This window comes from Zalophus californianus, chromosome 8 (genome assembly GCF_009762305.2).
Source record: "Zalophus californianus isolate mZalCal1 chromosome 8, mZalCal1.pri.v2, whole genome shotgun sequence".
NCBI lineage: Eukaryota > Metazoa > Chordata > Mammalia > Carnivora > Otariidae > Zalophus > Zalophus californianus.
In genome coordinates this window covers 23,343,215-23,362,729 of record NC_045602.1, presented here as the reverse complement: position 1 = coordinate 23,362,729, position 19,515 = coordinate 23,343,215, and the positions used below count along the sequence as shown (strand labels likewise).

At 54.1% G+C, this 19,515-nt stretch overlaps 1 protein-coding gene across 2 annotated transcripts in view; it reads right to left on the bottom strand.

The window, feature by feature from the left end:
* Positions 1–2,829: 2,829 nt before the first annotated feature.
* The window catches only part of FOSL2 (FOS like 2, AP-1 transcription factor subunit), a 23,996-nt gene continuing 7,310 nt past the window's right edge, over positions 2,830–19,515 (bottom strand). For both annotated transcript variants that reach the window (XM_027623520.2, XM_027623519.2), the window contains 3 exons: positions 15,252–15,503; positions 10,014–10,121; positions 2,830–7,621 (listed from right to left, as the gene is read on the bottom strand). In XM_027623520.2, coding sequence (XP_027479321.1) covers positions 7,106–7,621; positions 10,014–10,121; positions 15,252–15,488 — 861 coding nt within the window. In that variant the 5' untranslated portion in view covers positions 15,489–15,503 and the 3' untranslated portion in view covers positions 2,830–7,105. The remainder of the gene's footprint in view (positions 7,622–10,013; positions 10,122–15,251; positions 15,504–19,515) is intronic.

Sequence of the window (19,515 nt, the reverse complement as noted above, 5' to 3'; positions counted from 1 at the left end):
TGTGCACAAATATCCCCTCCATCCTTTAAACACATGGAGCCCAAAGGGAAATTGCACCCTTCCACTTCAAACATGGCACTGGAGCCCAGAGCCCAATGGCTGTCATAGGCAGGGTACAGCAGTCAACTCCCTCACCAAGGTCCACGGGTTTTAACCATTTAGGTTTCCTCCTGATTTTAGCACTTTGTACCTTCTCACATGCCTTCACATATAAGGCGCCATTCAGTAGCCCAAGACACAAATGCTGCTGAACGTCTTGGAAAATACCAGCTCCAGGAAAAATTCCTTTTCCTTCACGTAGTGGCAGTGCCATGAGCAGAGAAAGCCTGGTGACAAAGTTCTGTGCACCTGGGGACTCTATCTAGGTCCAGTAGCAGAGGCGAGCCCCAGGAATCTGTCACCAACACATCTTTCCCAGGGGAGAGGACTCTACCTAATCCTTGAAACTCCAACTTTGCTGGACATGTCATCAATAGAGTTTACTGTCAACCCGGCTCACTCAACGGGGTTTGGACCAGGACAGCCTAGATTTAGCAGTGACTGCAAAATTCCCTCACCGAACTTGGTAGGTCTAGGGACCCAATGGTGGTGGCCCCTTACTGTTTTTCTCAAAAAAAAGGGGGGTGCCTGGGTGGCACAGTCAGTTAAGCATCTGACTCTTGGTTTCAGCTCAGGTCGTGAAATCAAGCCCCGTATCGGGCTCTGGCTCAGCACGGAGTCTGCTTGAGACTCTCTTTCCCTCTCCCTCTGCCCCTCCTCCTGCTCTTTCTCTTTCTGTCTCTCAATCTTTTTAAAAAAATAAAAAGACTGAAAATCTGTCCAGATGTTTTTAAGGCATTTACAGCTGCCCAAAGAGGCTTATGACCCTACCTCCTAAGTGCCTGGCAATCATCGACCTCTCTAATTGCCATGTGGACGAAGAGGTGGAAATTGAAACGAAGCAGATCTCGAAGTGTTAGTGGAAGATGAAAGGTGTTCTAGAAGCGCCTAAGCATGAGAGGCACGTGGAGACACATGTGCACAGGCTTGTCCACGGGCGGCACAGTCCCCGAAGCCAACAGAAGCCCACGTGAACATTCCCAGCAATCCTTGACCCTTACGCAACAAGGGGACACATCCGCCACCCAGGAAATCAGACATCTCATTCTGTGGTGTCTGCTCAGGCAGAAGAGATTCCTAGGAGGCCCGGTGTGGAGACTTCTGAGTGCTCTCTCCCTAATGCCCCAGACCCTCTCAAAAGGGAAAGGAGGAGCTCCCCTAATCCTGCTGGTGTGGGCGCTCTTGTTGGATGGTCGTTGCCCTCCCCCTTTCCAGACGAGGAGGAGACAAAGCCTCAGAGCCATTAAATGGCTTTCTCCCGAACTCAACAGCCACTGAGTAGTGGGGGCAGGCTGGGGATTTTGGGCCCTTCTGATACAGTCCAGTGCTCTTGGGTCCTCCAGAGAATGAGGCCTGCACACCGAGCTGGTCCGAAGCAGATTTGCAGTGCCCGGTGCAATTTCAGGGGCTAATTCTCAGCCAGCTGCACTCCTGAAGGCTCTGCCCCCCATTCCATTTACGCTGCAAGGGAGGATCAGCCCCGAACAGATGTGCCCCCCTTACCTGCAGCGATAGGGTCTGGGCTGACACTTCTCAGTTCCACACCTAACAACCTGTGTCTTTTCAGAAAGAAAATCTGAAGATGTGATCGTCCACTTAGGTGCATGCCTCGGTTTTTTGTTTGTTTGTTTGTTTTGTTTTGTTTTAGAGGCCTTTCCTGTCCGTGATCTCATTTGCTCACCTGGACAATCTTAGCGATACATTTCATTGGTTCTTTGAAGATTCTTGGGTTTCCAGAGCCAAACTGTTCAAACAAAATACCCCCAGGAAGGACAGGACCTTCAACTTTTATTGGCTCACACCTTGACAGTAGTTGGCAGCTAGCTGAGAGTCAGGCCCTGAGAAAGAGGGAACAGGACTGGGAGGAGTTGGGGGGGGCGGTCAGGAGGACAAGCAGGAGAAAGAAGGGGAAGGAGGGGGGACAGCTCTCTGCCCCAGCCAGTGGCCCACCTCACCGTTTTGCAGAAAGAGGCCATTCCCCTCTTCACCCACCCACCAGAGAGACCAACTCCACCCCCAAGGCCAAAGGCAGAAAAGTCTAGAAGAAAAAGAGAAGCAACAGCAGAGATGGGAAGAAAAAGATGGAATAAACCAACCATCAGAGCCTCTTCAATCTTAATTCATTTTATTCTACAAAAACTACTCAATTGAAAGTGGAAAAGCTAACCAAAAAAAAAAAAGTTTTAATATGTTCTTTCTTCCATAGCAGCAAGCTTTTTCTAACAAGCTTTCTTTAGTGCAAATACTGTAGGCCTATATTACATTAAAATAACAAAACAAAACAACAACAGAAAACACCACCAGAAATGCTTCAGAGCAGAGCTACTCCTCAATTTTCAAAGCTATACAAAGATTTTTGAGCTCGTGGTCCTGCCTGGAGAGGCCTATTTAGAAGCCTTTCCAATGGGACCATTTCACCAATACTTAAAAAAAAAGAGAGAGCGAGAAGAAGAAGAAAGAGGAGGAGGAGAAGCTGCTCACAAAGGTAATCCAATTCCCCCGTAGAGCTATAGGAATCTTGTACAACTTGTTTGCCTCCAGGATCTTATAGCAGACTTTACTCCACATCATTGACATATCTCAAATACAGATGCACAAAGCTTATGCTTTTCCACTATATACCAAAATACGATATATACATCTCTCACTGCAGAAAAGACACCCTGATACCTATTCTTTATACAAAGGTGAATATTTTCTTCCTCGACATCAAGTAACCACAAACTAAAATAAATGGAATAAACTTTTAATCATACAGAGAAAATAATTTTTGAGGAACAGGGCAGGATCTTTCGTTGTATTTTCTTAGAATGTAGACTTTCTCGGTGACCACTGTCCCCAGAGGAATGACCATCCATCTTTAAAAACAGAACCCTTTTTATACAGTTTATACAACACATGTCACAAATCATTTCAGAAACAAAAAAGCATCATTAGCCTAAATTTTTAAAAAAATGAAGAAAGAGAGGGAGAGAGGAACTGAGTATTTTAATGCTGTTTCTCTTCAGGCTTGGTACAACACAAAGATGTAAACATTTTAAATAAATAATAAAATAAATGTCGATTTCTTCTCCCCCTCCCCTTCCCATCCCCTGCTCAAAATTTGACCCAGCCTTTCCTGAACACATCGGCATTGGAAAGTGAAAGCCCTCTGTTGATGTATGGCCAAAACACTAGAAGCATGAGAAGATGTCAAATTAGTAGTGGGACGACTGAGTTTCCTTTTTAAAAGTTGCAGGAGGTACACTTGGAAATGTACACACACAGGAGCGTGCGCGCACACACACACACACACACACACACACACACACACACACACACACACACACACACACACCCAACCTGTCAATAAATAGTGAGATGCTGGCTTTTAAGATGAATGCCAAGAAGACTCGACAAGCAGAAAGTAGCAAGACCCCTTTACTTAAGTTTTAAAAAGAAAGTTACACACATCACATATCCTATTGGTCCACAAATTCTATAAGGACTCAGGTTACCCCTCCAACCATCTGAGGAGTGCAAAGGAGCACATCATGAGGGAGAGGGAAAAGAAGTTTAGAGGATACTGTGGGGGATGGGTCTTTGAGAACAAACCTCAGGCTGAAGGCAATCTTACCGCAGATCTTTGAAGAAACACCTTCTCACCTCCAAGTGTTTTTGTTTATCCATTACGTGGGGGCCTTGAAGAGGGGATACCCTCATCCCTTAGTCTGATTCTAAAGAAGGAATATTTATAAAAGTGCCTAACACAGTGCCTGGCACATAGTAGGGGCTTCTGCCTCTCCTTCTTAAAGGGGCTGTGTGATATCTGATCAGGAAGGAGACCAACCGGAAAGGTAAGTGGTGAGATTGCAGGAGCGCTGTTGGTCCATCAAGGGAAGGGGAGAAAAGTAGCACTGAGCCCTCCCTTAGACTTAGAGCCAAGTGGGAGCGGAGAGGAGACTCTTTTCCCCAAAGCCTGAGAAAAGGAAGCAGTAACCTCTGAGGGTTCTTGGCTGAGATGCTTGTGTGACTGGCCATAGTGGACACACCTGGCCTTTCTCACAGGCAGAACAATGATTTCTTTCTGAAAACGTCCCCCCGTGAATTCTCCGCTTACAGCTGGCTCCGGCCATTGCCCGAGCTTCACCTGGGATCTCCTCTCTTTCCTGCGTCAGCAGCTGCCCCCGTCCATTCAGCCAGGAAGAGGACTGATCCCAGAGAGGCCAGCCAGGTGGCCGAGAGGATGGGGTGTGGTTCACACTAGCCTGTCAAGGAGTGCCTGCCCTATGCCGTCCCAGAGCTGCCTGCAGCCCAGCTGGAGTCCACACCAGCTGCCTCACGGCTGGGGACACGGGGGAGGCACAGAGGTTCCCAGCCCAAGCACGAAGGCACCCCCACTGCAGCTCTTCCTGTAGTTGGAGCCATGGAGGAGAAAGCAGAAGGCCTGGTGGCTGGTAATTCTGGAACAATGGTGTGGGTGCAGGAACTCAGAGAACAAGCCAGAAGAAGTCAAGGAGGATGTGCTCATGAGTTAGGGGTGAATATTTGGCCTTCCCCAAATAACCTCTGGCTTTGGGGAAGCCAAACCACCTCCTGGAACAAAGCCAGAGGGTCCTGAATGGGATAGCTGAGAGGCCTCTAAAGTCCTCTGGGGTGGTGGAGTTTCTGCCTTGTGCTGGTCCCAAAGCCAACACACCCTGACATCTGAACTAAAGCCAAACTCTGTCTCAGGAATGTCCAGCCTGGCCCCGAGTCACAGACTGTGGCCTGCCTTGGGACCAGTGCTGTGCGAAGTGGGGCACAAAGGGACATTTAGAAATAAAACACCAAAGCAGCTTCATTTAAGAAATATATATGTGTGTGTATATATATACGCAAAAAGAAGCAAAGAGCTCCCAATTGGCCATAAATACCACTTGAGATGATTAAGCCTTTCAGAGCTGAGTGCACCCCAGTTTCCTTTGCCCACCTCCTGCTGTTCCTCGCTGACTTCTGTTTCTTCGATTAATCTGAAGCCAGAAACTCAATTGCCTGGTCTAATAAGGAGTGCCCCTCCCAGAACCTCTGGGAAACCAGGAGGGTAGCCTCATAGCCAGGGAAGGTGGGAAATAACCTTTTTAAAGTATTTTTGGACAAAATCCTTTTTCTTTTAATCTCCTCTGCATGGCCTAGCCTTTCACACGTCACTTCCAGTCAGAGTGGGCTGTGTACTTTAAGCCTCTGGCTGCCCCGTTCTGCGCGCTCCCTTCTAGTGCTCGGAGTGGGGATGGGCAGCAAATCAGGACCAGCGCTCAAGGCCTGGGTGTGTGAGGGGGGCAAGTGAGTGAACGCCTCACGGCTCGTGCGCTTGCTCTCTCTCTCTCTTTCTCCCGAGTCTAACTTTGAAATTTAACCCCCACTGGGTTTGATTTAAATAATATCTATATAATTTTAAATTATCATACAATGATCTCTAGAGCTGAATCACAATAGCAGGGTCTCCCCCAGAGCAGCTAGCCCAGCAGAGGCCAATCCAAGAAGATCAGCCAGAGCCCTGCCCTCAGGAGAAAAAGGCTCAGAGGGGTGGGAGGCAGGGAGCCCGCCCAGCTGTGCTTTTGCAGGAGGCCAGAGGACCCCCTCCCCGCTCCCCGCCCCATAGGGGAAGGGGGCACCTCTCCTGCAGTGGGAAGCAACACATCTTATCTCTGATTTCAGCAGCCCCCCAGGAATGACAGGTAAGCCCCAAGCCTTACTAGCAACAGCTGCGGGCCAGTGGTCCACAGCTGGCTGGCTGGACCCGAGGAGCATTCTGGGGGAAGGAGTATGTAAAAGAGAAAGCACTCCATCAGGTAGCCGGTGACCACAGAAGGCAGAAAAGGCCCGGCAGCTTGCTGAGAGGCGAATCCCACTCTGCCTCCCTCCTTCCTCCCCTACCTTTCCATCCACAGCAAAAGTGCCTTTGAGGCTTGGGGAGGGGCCACCTGGTAGCAATCTGGGGAGGGGCCAGGCCCACGCTCATTAAATCTCCATGGGTGGCGTCACCCTGAGAGCCAGGCTGGCGGAGGGCAGAGCCAGTAGGGACTTGGAGTGATGTGTGGTTCCTAGGGAGGGACGCCTCCCTGGTCTAGAGAGAAGGGTCCAGGGGCAGGATGGTGAGGCAGTAATTACAGGAGACGTCCTGCTCAAGACACCAGGTAAAGGGAAGCTGGCTAGGACACCTGTGTGGCTTGTTGGCACTATTCCTGGCCTGGTAATTAGGCATTTGGCAAACCCAACCTGTGCCCCAGCTGTCTCACTCACACCCTGTCTTCTGGACAAGCCGCTCCTCCAAAAAGTTGTCTCCGAGGATGGAGAGGAAGGGTCCTCCGGGCCTCCCAGTGATGGCAACATCTCCTTGAGAGCTCAGGGAGCCCTGATGGTGGTCCTGGAGATGGCGGTGGACCGGGGGGTGTCAAGGGAGAGAAGGTTCTGTATTGCACATTGACTGTCCCCTTCCGGACAAGTCAGCCCCAGCAGAAGAGTCAGTCACCTGCTGCCCATCTCCAGAAATGAAGAGCTTTAATATTCAGACCACCCAGATGAAATGTCATGGCAAATTTGATAAAAACCAAGAGGAAGTGAAATTGACACTGGGGGGAGGAAGGGGCGAATAGTGGGAAGGTGAAACCAAAAGGCACTGAGCATGCTGGGTGGGGCAGGGAAGGACACCATCACTCCAGAGACGTAGCATAACAAGGGACAGGAACGGTCCACACCCGCCGCAGGCTCTTCAGAAGCCAGAGAGATGCCTGAGTCCACCAAACCAAGTTCTCCAAGGCTTTTCAAGAAACAGGATTTGCTTTGCAAGATGAACGATGGAGGAGGTCCCATGACTTCTAAGAGATGGCTGAAGTCCTCCAGCGCCTCATGGCCAAATCCCACCTGGGTGTCCCCAGAGCCGGGCAGCTCTCTGGCAGGGCCCCCCTCTTGCCCTCACGGCCCTGGAGCACTTGAAGGTGCTGGTCCCTGGGAAGGAGGCAGTGACGAGGACCCCCCGGGAGCCGGGTTACAGAGCCAGCAGAGTGGGGGAGTTCAAGGAGTCTGATGACTGGTCCCCACTGCTACTGCTCCTACGGTGAGCCTTGGAGCAGGACTCAGAGGGTGACGCAGGTGGTTCCTGCTCCAGGACGCTGGGGTAGGTGAAGACGAGGTTTGACGTGCCTGGAGTGATGGCCGGCGTGGAGGTCACCACGATGGGGGTGTGCAGGGGCTCCTCCCCGTAGAAGCCCCCAGCAATGCTAATGGGCTTGATGACAGAGCGCTGGGCCTTGTCTAGCCCAGCCGACGAGGAGGGGCTGTCCTCTTCCAGGGGCTCCTGTTTCACCACCACGGCGCCCGCTCCACCACCCCCACCACGCAGGGATGGCAGCCCAGAAGCGGGAGGCGATCGGCGCTCCTCGGGGCTGATCTTGCACACAGGCCCGTGGGCCACCAGCATGAACTCCAGCTTTTCCTTCTCCTTCTGCAGCTCGGCAATCTCTTTCTGCAGGCCTGACTTCTCCTCCTCCAGCTCCTCTGTCTCCTGCAGGGGGAAGAGAGGTGTGTGAGGGGCAGGAATCTGCCAGGGGCCTGCTGGAGGGCGGGCAGTTCGAATCCAGGTGAGAAAGGGAAACCCAGAGTTGTGAAAGCAGCCAGCTCACACCCCTGGCCACAGATCCCACCACTTCTGAAACACCTGGAGGCTCAAGAGGCCTTTTTTGTCTAAAGCTCCGGATTGAGAAAGGAGGAAAGTCGGCTTGGAGGAAGGATGAAACAATAATTAGTTGGCACGATGGAGGGCTTCCTTTGTGCCCGACACAGCAGGCAATCCTCCAGAAGATTTGTGAAGCAGCTATTTTCAATCAACTCATTTTGCAGATAAGGAAACTGAGGTTCAGAGAGGTTTGTTAATTTGCCCAACGTCACAGAGCAAGCTGGTAGGGTAGACCAGACTTGACCCCAATGTATCTGATTCCAGGGTCCCTAGCTACCATGCCCTGTGCCCTCAGTGCCAGGACTGCCCCCAGCTACCCCTGGGGGGGGTCAGAGTGAGGTTTGGAGGGGACGGGAGCACAGCGTCATACCTCCTCATACCCCCTCAACCCCATCAGCCTGCCTTCGGCTGCATCAACACCAGCCTCTCAGCTGCACACACAAGCTGAGGATGGTGCCGGGCCGGCAGGAAGTTCTCCAGCAGTCCCGGCTAAATCGGCACTGCCCCACTTCCCTTTTTTGCTCTAATTTCTGAAGCATGTGATTCAGGACTCACAGAACCCCTGGAGAACATTCCGTTCAGTCCCCGCGCTTTAGCAGAGGAGGAACCCGGTGGCCCCAGCAGGCCTGAGGCTGGCAGGGTCCCAGGCAAGGAGCTCGGCCTCCTCCCCTGACACAAAGCCAGAGGGAAGCAGCAAACGCCCGCAGAGGGAGTGGGTGCAAAAGACGAAAAGGTGTGTGTCACGGGCCTCCTCCCCACTTTTCCCCTATCAGAGTCCTGTTCGAGAATGAGATGGTACGGGCCAGAGCTTCACGAAGCAGAGAACAGCATATTCCACAGTGAAAAAAAAGTTTCCATCTGTCTCAAGGGTCTGACGAACGTCATGAGCTTATGAGAGGTTTCCTGTGGAGGATGTGGCTCAGGGGCCTGGGTGGCTGGGGCGGGTGGGGCGGCAGGGGAGTAGGGTGTGAGGCCTCTGGGGGAGGGAGGGGAGGAGAGCAGGAGGCCCTGGAGGAGGGGCTATTCTGGGGCTAGCGGTGGGGAGCACCCAGGGTAGACCCAGAGGACCTGGCCCCTTAGCAGGTTAGCGGTGGGGAGGACTCCACACCTTGGAGAGCTGGTCACTAAGGGGTCTCTTGACCTAGTGATGGAGAGTGCCCGCCTGTCCTCCTGATACACACACACACACCCCCCCCTCCAACGGACATTCCTGCAGCCTACAGGGAATTCACACATACACATTCAATCCCCAAGAGTGAGGGCTCCAGGATGGATGAAGGGAAGCTGGGGCAGGTGGATGGCACCGGGAGCATTAAATAAAATCATGGGATGTACAAGGTAATTGGTGATTTCCAAAGCCGCTCCCTGGCCGGTCACGGTAAGGACCGCCGACAGTCTCCCCGGTCTCCTCACTTTGAAACCATTCCCCCCGGGAGAGTCAGTCCCGGCTTTAGGCTTCCTCCACACGCCATTCGGCCCATCCTGTAGGGCTAGGCTCCGGAGGGAGTTACGTGATGTTGGTCAGGTCGGGCTTTTGAGAGGGAAGGGCAGGGCCGTGGCCCCCAGGTGTGAGCAGTTAGGCAGCAGGGGGCAGGTGACTCACAAGGGCAGAGTGAACTACCAAGGTGACAGCTTCGAGCTCATAGCAGAGGTGGGGAAGCCTTCGGCCCATGAAGGATAGGAGAAAGCCCCAAGACAGTCCAACCCAGCTGGGATGTGACCATTTCCATGCGACCCAGAGAGCTTCCAAAGCCCTGCCGAGGTGAAAGGGCCCAGCCCCGCCCAAACTAGCTCACTTAAGCTAGCCCAGGCCGCTCCTGCTGGTGGTAGGCACGGGGGCGGCTGGAACCTTGGGAAACAGCCCCGAGGGGGCAGGTCTGGGCCTGCGCTGGCTCCCTCTGCCATCCCTCACCCAGGGGCCCCAGAAGGTTCGAGAGCAGGGAACGCACAGGTGCTGAATGAGAAAGGGTGCTAGGCCCCAGCAGGCTGTTTGGGGCTGTGTCTGGGCCCAGGCTGGTGCCAAAGGCCAGCTCCCGCCCTCCCTCTCCCTTCTTCAGTCAGGGCGATGCTAACCCTCTGTGCTCAAAGGAAGGACCGTTTCTGCCAGCACTGGCTCATCGATCGGCCACTAGTGGACAAGGAGAGGGTGGGAGGCCAAGAGCCCCGGGGCTCTCGCTCTTGCCCACCCGGAAGTGCTCCCACCCCACGCAGAGCTCCTCACCGCCTGCAGCTTCTCCGTCAGCTCCCGGCGGCGGTTTCGGCACTTGGCTGCGGCCAGCTTGTTCCTCTCCCTTCGGATTCGACGTTTCTCCTCTTCTTCAGGGGACAGCTAGAGGCCAAGGTCAAGGATCATGATTAGGTTTGGGTACATGATTCACCAGCTTTGTTTTCTCACTCTATTTTAAGAAACCCTTCTGAGGAGCACCTGGGTGCCACATCGGTTGAGCGTTCGACTCTTGGTTTCGGCTCAGGTCGCGTGATCTCGGGGTCACATCAGGCTCCACGCTCAGCACGGAGTCCACTTGGGATTCTTGCTCCCTCTCCCTCTGCCCCTCCCACTTGTGAAAGGAAAGAAAGAAAGAAAGAAACCCTCTGGGACTGGGTGTGCAGGGTGGGAGAGAGGCGAGAGGGGGGTGGACGGGCCCCACGTTCCTGGAGCCTGCGGCTCATTGCTGTGGCCACCAGGGAGAGCACTGAGAACCGAACCCACCCTGGAAGGCGACATCCCATGTTTAAGGGCAGCAATGTGTCAGGGACTCATCAGCCTAGGCGAGATGGTAGCATTTGTCATGTCAGCCCTGATTCTGTGCCAAGGCCAGAGAGAAGAAGCTGGGGCCACTTCCCCAGAGCCCCCTCATACTAGCCAGGCCTGGCCCCACCCACTTAAACAGCTTCTTCCAAACCCTGGCTAATTACTCCTCCCCACCACTCTGCCAGCTCTGCAAGCCTCATTATCCCATTTGGTTAAGTAGCCAGGCCCAGAGTCAAGAACCACCCTGGGGGGGGAATGTTCTATTGCCAGGGGTAGCCAAGGATGCCACCCCACTCCCAACTTCCTCTACCAGCCCCAGAGGGCTAGCTGCTCACCATTCAACCTGGAGGACTCGCTAGGGTGCCTGGCACAAGGCTAGGCCGGACGGGACAGGCAAATGGAGAAGGAACCCTCACGCACATTCAATCCTGCTGCCCCCCACATCCATTCATTTAACCAACGAGAAACTTCTTCAAGGTGTCCGGCATGGTTTGATGGCTCTGAGATTTATCAGAGAACCAAATGAACAAAAATCCCCCTGCAGAGCTTACAATCTAGCTCCTTATGATGAGGCTGGTTAGGGGCCCATGACTCATGCCCCAGGGCAAGAACTCTGCTCTGCAGCACAGGGCTGATGCTCTGTTTACATGTAGCCCTTCCTGTGACCCCAATGCCCCTCGCAAGCAGAGGTGACACAAGGCCGTGGGCCAAGGTGGAAAGTAATTCCAAAAGAAAGGCCATCCCACGCTGTTCTCAGGCAATGATGGCATCCCTACTACGTGCCAAGCGCAGTCCTGGGGGCTTAGAAGATTCTATGCGGAATAAGATCTGGGTTCCACCCTCCAGGGACAACACGGGAAAAAAGCCGAAGCCACTTTTGGAGGTGAGAAAAGCTACCTCACTTCGAGATGCTGCCCCACTGTCAGCCACCCCGTGAGGGAGGGAGTCACGGCCCCGGCTGGGCCCAGGTCAGAGGCCCCAGGGCTCCCCACAGCCCTGCAGATTTGTTGCTGTGATGTGCAACACAGAAAAGCAGGTCACAGCATCGGAGAGGACAACTCCACCCCTGTCTACCCTGAGGAAGCCCCGTGGCCCCAACCAAGGGGCCAGAGTCCCACATCAGATTCTCCAAACGCTGGCATGGAAAAATGCCCATCAACCACTCAGACGTGAAGTCTCTCTGAGGCCTCAGGCCCCCTGAGCACAGAGAAGCTCATCACGCCTTCTCAACTTTCAAATCCACCCCGCACGCCGCAGTAGTCAAGGTGTGTGGACCACGGGGAGGCAGGAAGCCTGGCAGGCTACAGGGAGACCTACCGGCTTCCTGGTACCTCAGGTCCCTGTCTCCCAGGGCTTCGGCGGAGCTGTGTTCCCGCCGAGGCAGATGCAGGCCTCCTTCACCCCCGGGGCAACAGCCCATGCCCCTTCACCGCCTCTGAGACCCCACCTCACTGGGATTAAGAACCAGGCCCAGCTCCCCTCTCCCACCAGCTCCACCCTCCCTGTGCCTCTTGCCCACTGCAGCAGCCTCCAGGTGGGGCACACAGAGCCCGCCCAGCTGGTGACACCCTGGTGAGTCCCCAGGCCCCTGCCAGAGGTCTGCTCTTGGAGTTCCACACTTCGTCCTGGCTCCACCTCTGTCCTCCAGCCCTGTCTTCAGTCCCAGCCTCCGAAATCCTCGGCCTCCCCTGGAGAGCCAAAGGCTCCACGTCCTCTCCTCTGAGAGGTCCAAGGCCGACTGGGAGCAGAACACAGATGGGGCGATTCTGTGTGGCCTTGGACAAATCACTGAACCTTCTGAGCCTCAGATTTCCCCATTTAGAATATGGGATTATCAGGACCTGCCCTGCCTTCCAAAAAGTTTCTGGGATGATCAGATGAGATGCAGTATGAGAGCCCTTTTTAACCTAGAAAGTGCTAGAAGGAAGAAGATGTAATTCAGAGGTTTCCTTGCTGATGCTTTTTCAGAGCCCTGCAAGAGTCCACAACCTTGGGTACCTTGCTCTGTGTGGGGACTGGCTGCCCAACTGAGGTCATGAGGACACTTGGCTGAGGCCCTGAATACGTGCCGCTCCTAAACCTGTCTCAACCTGAGCCCATCAGTTACCAAGAGAGCCTGCTGGGCCCGCTGCAGTCCCGCGCTCAGGGCTCACTACTCAAAGGTCTACCAGGGCTCCCCTTGAGGCCCAGACAAGCCCCTCACCCCTCACTGACGAGGGGCAGAAAAGATGCAGAGCTGGTTGCGGTCCATTTTGGCCTCCCTTCCCCTGTGGGGGCTTCTGGACAACTTCTGGCCTCCCGATTAGCCTAGAAGTCTCTCCCCTATCTGTAAGATATGGGGCAGTTTGGGGGAGCTGTCAGCAAGGAAGTGTTCAGGGGTGGTGACACCAACATGGTTACAACTTGAGTGTGTCAGCACCACCGCGGACCCACCCACAAGCCACACACCCTCTGCTCCCCGCCTCCTCAGTCGCCACCACTGGCCTCAGAGGGAGGCTCTGGGCAGGCTCTGAGGAGGGCAGTGAGGCACCACGCTGGCTCTGGGGAACAGGCTCGTCCCCCTCGGGGAGGTCAGGAAGGCGGAAGTAAGCTTCAGAGGAAGACCCTCGGGCTAGGAACGCAAAGAACCAAGGTTCGAGGATGCTACTGCCCAGGCTTCCTCCAAGCTGCTGGATGATTGTCTGAATTCCTAACTGACGTGGGATAAAATGCTCCTGGCTCTCTCCCTCCCTCTCAGAAAAGGAAGGAAATTCTCCAGACAGATTGTCTTAAGGCACGCCTAGGTGGCGTGGTGGGAAAACCACACGGCTGAAGGTCAGAGGAGGTAGATTCCAGCCCTAGCTCGGCCACTAACTCACGGCGGCGTAACCCTAGACAGGGCCCTTCTCCCTTCTGGACCTCTGTGTCCTCATCTGTAAAATGGGTACAGAGGGGAAATTGGAAAAGCTGGTCTCCAAAGTCCCTTCAGATACAAGCTTCTATATTTGGTGTGAGCTGGGCCCAGAAAAGAATGGCGAGCGTTCAGCACATCTTGCTTTTTGTCCTGCTAGCTCAAGAGTCCCTCACAAAACTGGCTCTCACTTAGAGGTCACTTACATAAGGGGGGGCAGCCAGCTCATCGGTGACTATAAAGCTTGACACCTTGGGCTCCTGAAGGAAGCCTATTTAATAAAGGACAGTACGATCGCTGCTACTGCAATGTTTACAACTACAATTTTGGAAAGCAACAGCGAGGGGGAGATTGGTCACTCGCTGTAGCAGCAGCAGACCAACAACCGCAAGCAGCAACTATTACAGTGTCCATTACGCTCCACGTCGCCCTGCGCTGAGGCCTGCCATTAACAGAACAAACCGGCGCGCAGGGGATGCAAGGCCCAGCTTTATCCTCAGAGGAACAAAGATCCTATGAATGCTCCCAGTTCCTCAGAGTCGGGACCTTTGTAATTCTAAGTATCCTGGGGACTGTTGGCACTGGATCCATGATTATCCACAGGGGACCACGGGTGAAAGGTCCTTGTATCAGAACACCGTGGACCTGGGATCCCAGAACGAGAGTGGACAGTGGTCGAAGTGGAGAGGAGTGACTCTCCAGGCAAATACGTCATTTGAAAAAGGGATCCCACCGCTCAAGTATTTTCCCTTCCCTGGATCCATAGTGACATGGTACCGTAGAAAGAGCACTGTACAGGGAGTCCGGCGAACTGGGTTCTAGTCCAGACTTCCCACAGTCTTGCCAAGTAGCCTCAGGCAGGTTTGTCTAAGCTTTGGTTGTATCGCCCGTGAAGGGGGATACATGGGGTCCTTCGAAGGCTCATCCCCCCGTTTTTATGCATGATTCTGATTTCTCTTTTGGGAATCAGGGGGCCCACCACTACTCTGGCTCACTACTGATAGAGATGACATGCCTTTGAGCACTGGTAGATCGTGTCTAGAGAGAAACGGCCCACACTTTCTCATGTCCCTCCCTGCCAGGTGGACTCCTTCTCAAAGCTGAGCCTTTGGAGGGCAAAAAAAAGCCGACATCTGAGCTGCCCCCCACCACACACCATCAGGGGGAGCAGCTGCGCAGACTCCAAAGACCCCAGAGTCACCGCACTTCTGGAACGGGCATTCCAGGTATGTGAAATGGGCTCCTGCTTCAAGCTGGAGGCCTGGGACGCCGAGCAGGAAAGGCAAGTACTGTGGGCCTGGAGGGTGACCCTTCAGGTCTGCTGAGCATTTCCCCTGCACCAGACACCAGGAGACAATGAAGGGCTAATCCCAAAAACTCCTGGCCAGGGTTTCATTGGCTGTGTGTCCTGCAGCCCCTCTGCCAAAGATCGGGGAAGGACATCAACGTAGGCAGGTCCTAACAGTCCTTCCCATCTGCGGCCACCGCGCCACACACAGTGTGTTTTCCCACACGTGGTCTCATTTGCGTGGCTACAACTCCTGTCTGGCAGGCACCGTTATCCCCATTTTGCGCTGAGGAAGCTGAGACTCAGGGATCCTAAGGGACCTGAGCAAGATGACAGAGCCAGGCCTGACTCTCAGGCCTCCGGCTCCGCTTCCCATAAGGAAGGGTCATGTGCCCTTGGTCCCGAGCTGCCTCTTCTCCTCAATGCTCCCAGAACACTGACCCAGCTCCCCAGCAGACCACAGAAAAACAGTGTGTTACAGGCCCTGAAAGGCACCCATGTGGCTCCCTTACACTGATCTGAGGCCTACCTGCTCATCTCTCCTCCTGCGGCCCACGGTGGTGCCAATGGTCTTGATCACACCAGGTCTCGGGAGCGCCATGTGCCCAGGGACCGAGGCCAGGCCCGGCAGGGGGCTGTAGGGGTGCGAGCGGGGGTACGGGTTGGACATGGAGGTGATCACCGTGGGCTGCACCATCCACTGCAGGTCCTGGCTGGTTGTGATGGCGTTGATGGTGGGGATGAAGGCGCTGCCTGAGCCAGGCATATCTACCCGAAATTTCTGCAATGAGGAGAAAAAATCGTATTGAGCTAGTAAGTACGGAGCAGAAGAGGGCAAGCAGAGCCAGTGCTTGGAGGGGGGCCAAGGTCAGAACACTGGGTGGGCTTCCCTGGACATCCAAGAATCAGGGGGATCTTAACTACTCCTGAGGCCCCAGGGCAGATCTGTTCCCCTGAGGTCCTGGGGACTCTGTTCCCAGGTGGCTCGTGAGGACGCGATCATACAGCGAATGACTTCGAGGACAGATATGGTCCCTAGCCGCTTACACTCAGCAGGCCCTCCCCGCGGCCTTTGGGGCTAGCTATGCCCGCATCTGCAGGGCAGCCCTCCCACCCTGGCCTCACGAGCCTCTGGGTCACCTGCCAATTAGCCCCCAGGGTACTGGGGCTTGGGACCCCTTGAGAAGATTTGCATACCAACAGCTCTGGGGCGACAAAGATCGCTAGGAAGCTTATCGTGCCTGCTTTTGTTACTTTCCAAATAGGTGCAGGATGGGGCTATGACCTGATCCAGGGTGAGGCCAGGTCCATGAAAAGGTGCCCTCCAACTCGTGGGACTGAAAAGTGGTAGCCTTTGTGGCCAGACTTCCCTTGAGTTCCTCCTCCTGGCCCTTAACCACCATCTTGCTTGGAGCAGACACGCTGCGTCTCTACCTACCTGCATATCTATCTGCATTCATAGATGCGTCTGTGAGAAACTTTAGTGCTGCTAGCTCAGAGTTTTCACCCCGTCTCCTAATTTATGCCCAGAGTGTGTTGCAGAACTCTCCGGAACATACTGCAGGCATCATTCCATTTAAAATATAAGTTGATGACAGAGTAGAAACATTAAAATGGGTCATGCTCCTCAGCAGTTGGTCTTGGCCTTTCTTCAGGGCCGGCTACTAGAAAGTGAGAGGAGGAAGAAGGGAAGGACCTCCCTGACCCCAGGGCCCCCCCTCGCTTCCAGCTTTTCAGGAGGAAAGCTCCCTGAACGGAGCCCTCATCCTCGGGTGATTCCCACTTCCACACAAAGGTTGTGCAAATCCTGTCTTCCCTAACCTGGCGGGTGACATGATGAAAATAATAATGTCACTTACTGAGTACGCACTAAATGACAGTCACCGTGGTAGTGTCTGACCTCAATTATCTGATTAATTCACCCTCTGAGGTAAGAACTACCATTATCTCCATTTTAGAGGCAGAAATTTAGGTGCAGAGAGATTGAGTAACTTATCCAACGCCACCCTGCTCCTAAGCGGGGGGTGGGGGTGGGGTCAGGATTCAAATGCAGTTCAGCCTGACAGAGAGGACAGGGCTCTCAACCATGGTGCTACATAAGCTTCTGCGCATTACCTTTTCCTTCCCGGAAACCCAGACCCAGGTACTGGTACCCACCCTTACTGCCCTCAGAGCATCAGCTCATCGCTGCCAAGAGTCCCTACAGACCATCCCTCTCCCCCAGGAGGCCCCATAGGTCTGACCCCAGATGAAATCTTGCTATCACTGGCATGGGGGTATAGCCTCCCCCTCTCTTGGCCTGGTCACACCAACCAGGAGTAGAAGTATTAGCAGCAAAGCCAGCTGACACCACCCTTGTCTCTGTCCCTGCTGACAGATGACACCTGGGTTCCTGTTGTGAAAATAAAGTGGAGCTTAGAGCACCTCACTGTAACTGAGGGGGCTGGGGCCCTGTCCTTGCTCTTTCCTGCCAGCTGCCTGACCCCAGTCTGGGTGGAGGGATGTCTCTGCCTCACTTCCCAGATTGCCCCGGGGCCCCAGGTCAAGGGCGTTCGGGGAAGAAAGCACAACCCAGCACAAAGGATTCTGGGATTCCACAAGGACGGCCACCGGTGTGAGGAATCCTGGGATTCTGTGAAGTTACCGGTGCCATGGATTCTGGAATTCTATGAGAAGAGCTGCCCAGTACAAAGGATCCTGAGTCATCTTGGAAGGCAAAGACAACTCGGCTTTTTATCAGGAGCTGACTGAGCTGGGGTGTGTGTGTGTGGGGGGGGGGTGTGTGTGTGTGAGCTGGGTGTGGGTGTGTGTGTGTGTGTGTGTGAGCTGGGTGTGTGTGTGTGTGTGTGTCTGTCTGTCTGTCTGTAGGTAGGAAGGATGCAGTGAGAAGGAAGAATCCAGGCGGGAAATGATCTTCAAGGAGAAAATGTGGACAGCTGAGCTGGGCCTTGAGGAGGCAGAGTACTGAAAGCTCGGGAGTGTGGCTGAGTGTGCAGAAGCACAAAGGCCCAGACAGCTACACTTCTCTTGGGCTGTTGGATGGGGGGGGGAGGTGGGGGAAGCAGCAGGAGGCCTGGATTTGAGGCCTTCGCAGAATCAGGGAGGACTGTTTCCCCATCTCTGAGGGAGAATCCGAACATCAAACTCACCGCACTGTCATGAGGATTAAATAAGTAGCTACTTATAATCACTGGCTATAAAAGCATACCAGTGGTTCTCAACCGTGGCTGCCCATTAGGATATTCTGAGGAGCCTTCTCAAAACACCAGCATCGGAGCCAGCCTCACCATTAGAGTTCTAAAATAACACGTCTGGGGTGGGGTTCTGATAAGGTATTTAAAAAAAAAAAAAGCCTGAGGAGATTCTAACTTGCAGCCAGGGTTGAGAAACACCGCGCCAAACAAATGGACGGCAGCACCATCCTCACCACCACCACCACCACCACCACCACCACCACCACCACCACCACCACCACCACCACCACCACCACTGCCATGATGGTGCCTCATCACTGCCTCTCTGCGCTCTGCCAGGGGTGGCTCCAGGAAAAACCGCCAGCTTCCCACTCCTGGGAAGCACCCAATATTTTTATTCCATTTCTCTCCCCAAGTCAGGTTGTGGGTCTGAAGAACACCTGAGGCATCCAGCATGAGGGCTGAACGTGACCCTCTACCTCTGTGAGGGGACTGTCAGCCTTTCTTTCAGGAAAGCCTCCAAGAAATTCACTCCTCATTTCAACAAACAAAAGAGCTCCCATTTCAGCCTAGGGGAAGCAGGAAACCTGAAGCACAGCTGGGAGGCTAAGGTCTCTTGGGAATAAGTGGATGCCTCGCAGCCCCCCGGGAGGGCCCTCCAGGGCCCTCGCTCTGGGTCTCCAGAATGTGTTCCCCCACCTTCAGCCAGATTCCTTGCAGCAATAGCTGGGTCTAGACAAAACAAGACAGCAGTAAAAACAAGGCACTAGGTAATGACTGCCTCTAAGTGCGTGCACAACTTGTTTCAGAGGGAGGTAAAGCCAGCTGGGGAACACGCTGGCTCTAAACTGCACGGAAAACAAGGTCCTATCCCCAGAGGGGACTAGGGCTGTGCTCAAGAAGGCTTTTTGTCTCCTCCAGGAGCCTCTCTGAGACGTTTGCACACGTTTCAAGGAGATCTGGCAGATGTGACTTGTCTCCCCTCCAAAGGTATTATTCAGAAAGCTACCCTGGAGTAGGAGAGCAGAGGTGAGGCGATGAGTCTGTGGTCCCAGGAGTCAGCCGGGCACTCTTCTTCACCAGCAGACCCAGGAATCAGTCAAATATCATACTGGGAGGAGTCATGGTTCTCTGTGGAAGGGTTAATACTGAACAGAAGCCAAGATAGGGCTTCTGGGCTGCAGGCATGAGGGCCGTGTGAGCCCTGCCACAGCACCAGGTGTGTGCTGAGACGGGGGATAGAGGAGGGAACCCTGGACCTCACTTGAGTTGCCTGGGGCTCTCCAGCGCCTCTGGAAGCTCCTCCTCCAGGAACAGGATGGAAGATGCCGGAGGGCTGGGTGGCATTCCAGCCTGGCAAAGCCTCCAAATGCTTTCTTTGACTGTGTCATCCTGTTGACTCCTGGGTGGGCAAGAATGCCTATAAAAGGACAAACTGGCCCCCACCGACCCCCTGGAGCAGAGTGTGACAAACTTAGGCTGTAAAAGGCCAGATAGTAAATATTTTAGGCTTGGTGTGTCACGCGGTCTCTGTCGCAACTATTCAACTCTGCCGCGGACAGAATGTAAACAAACAGGTGTGCCTGTGTTCCATGAAAC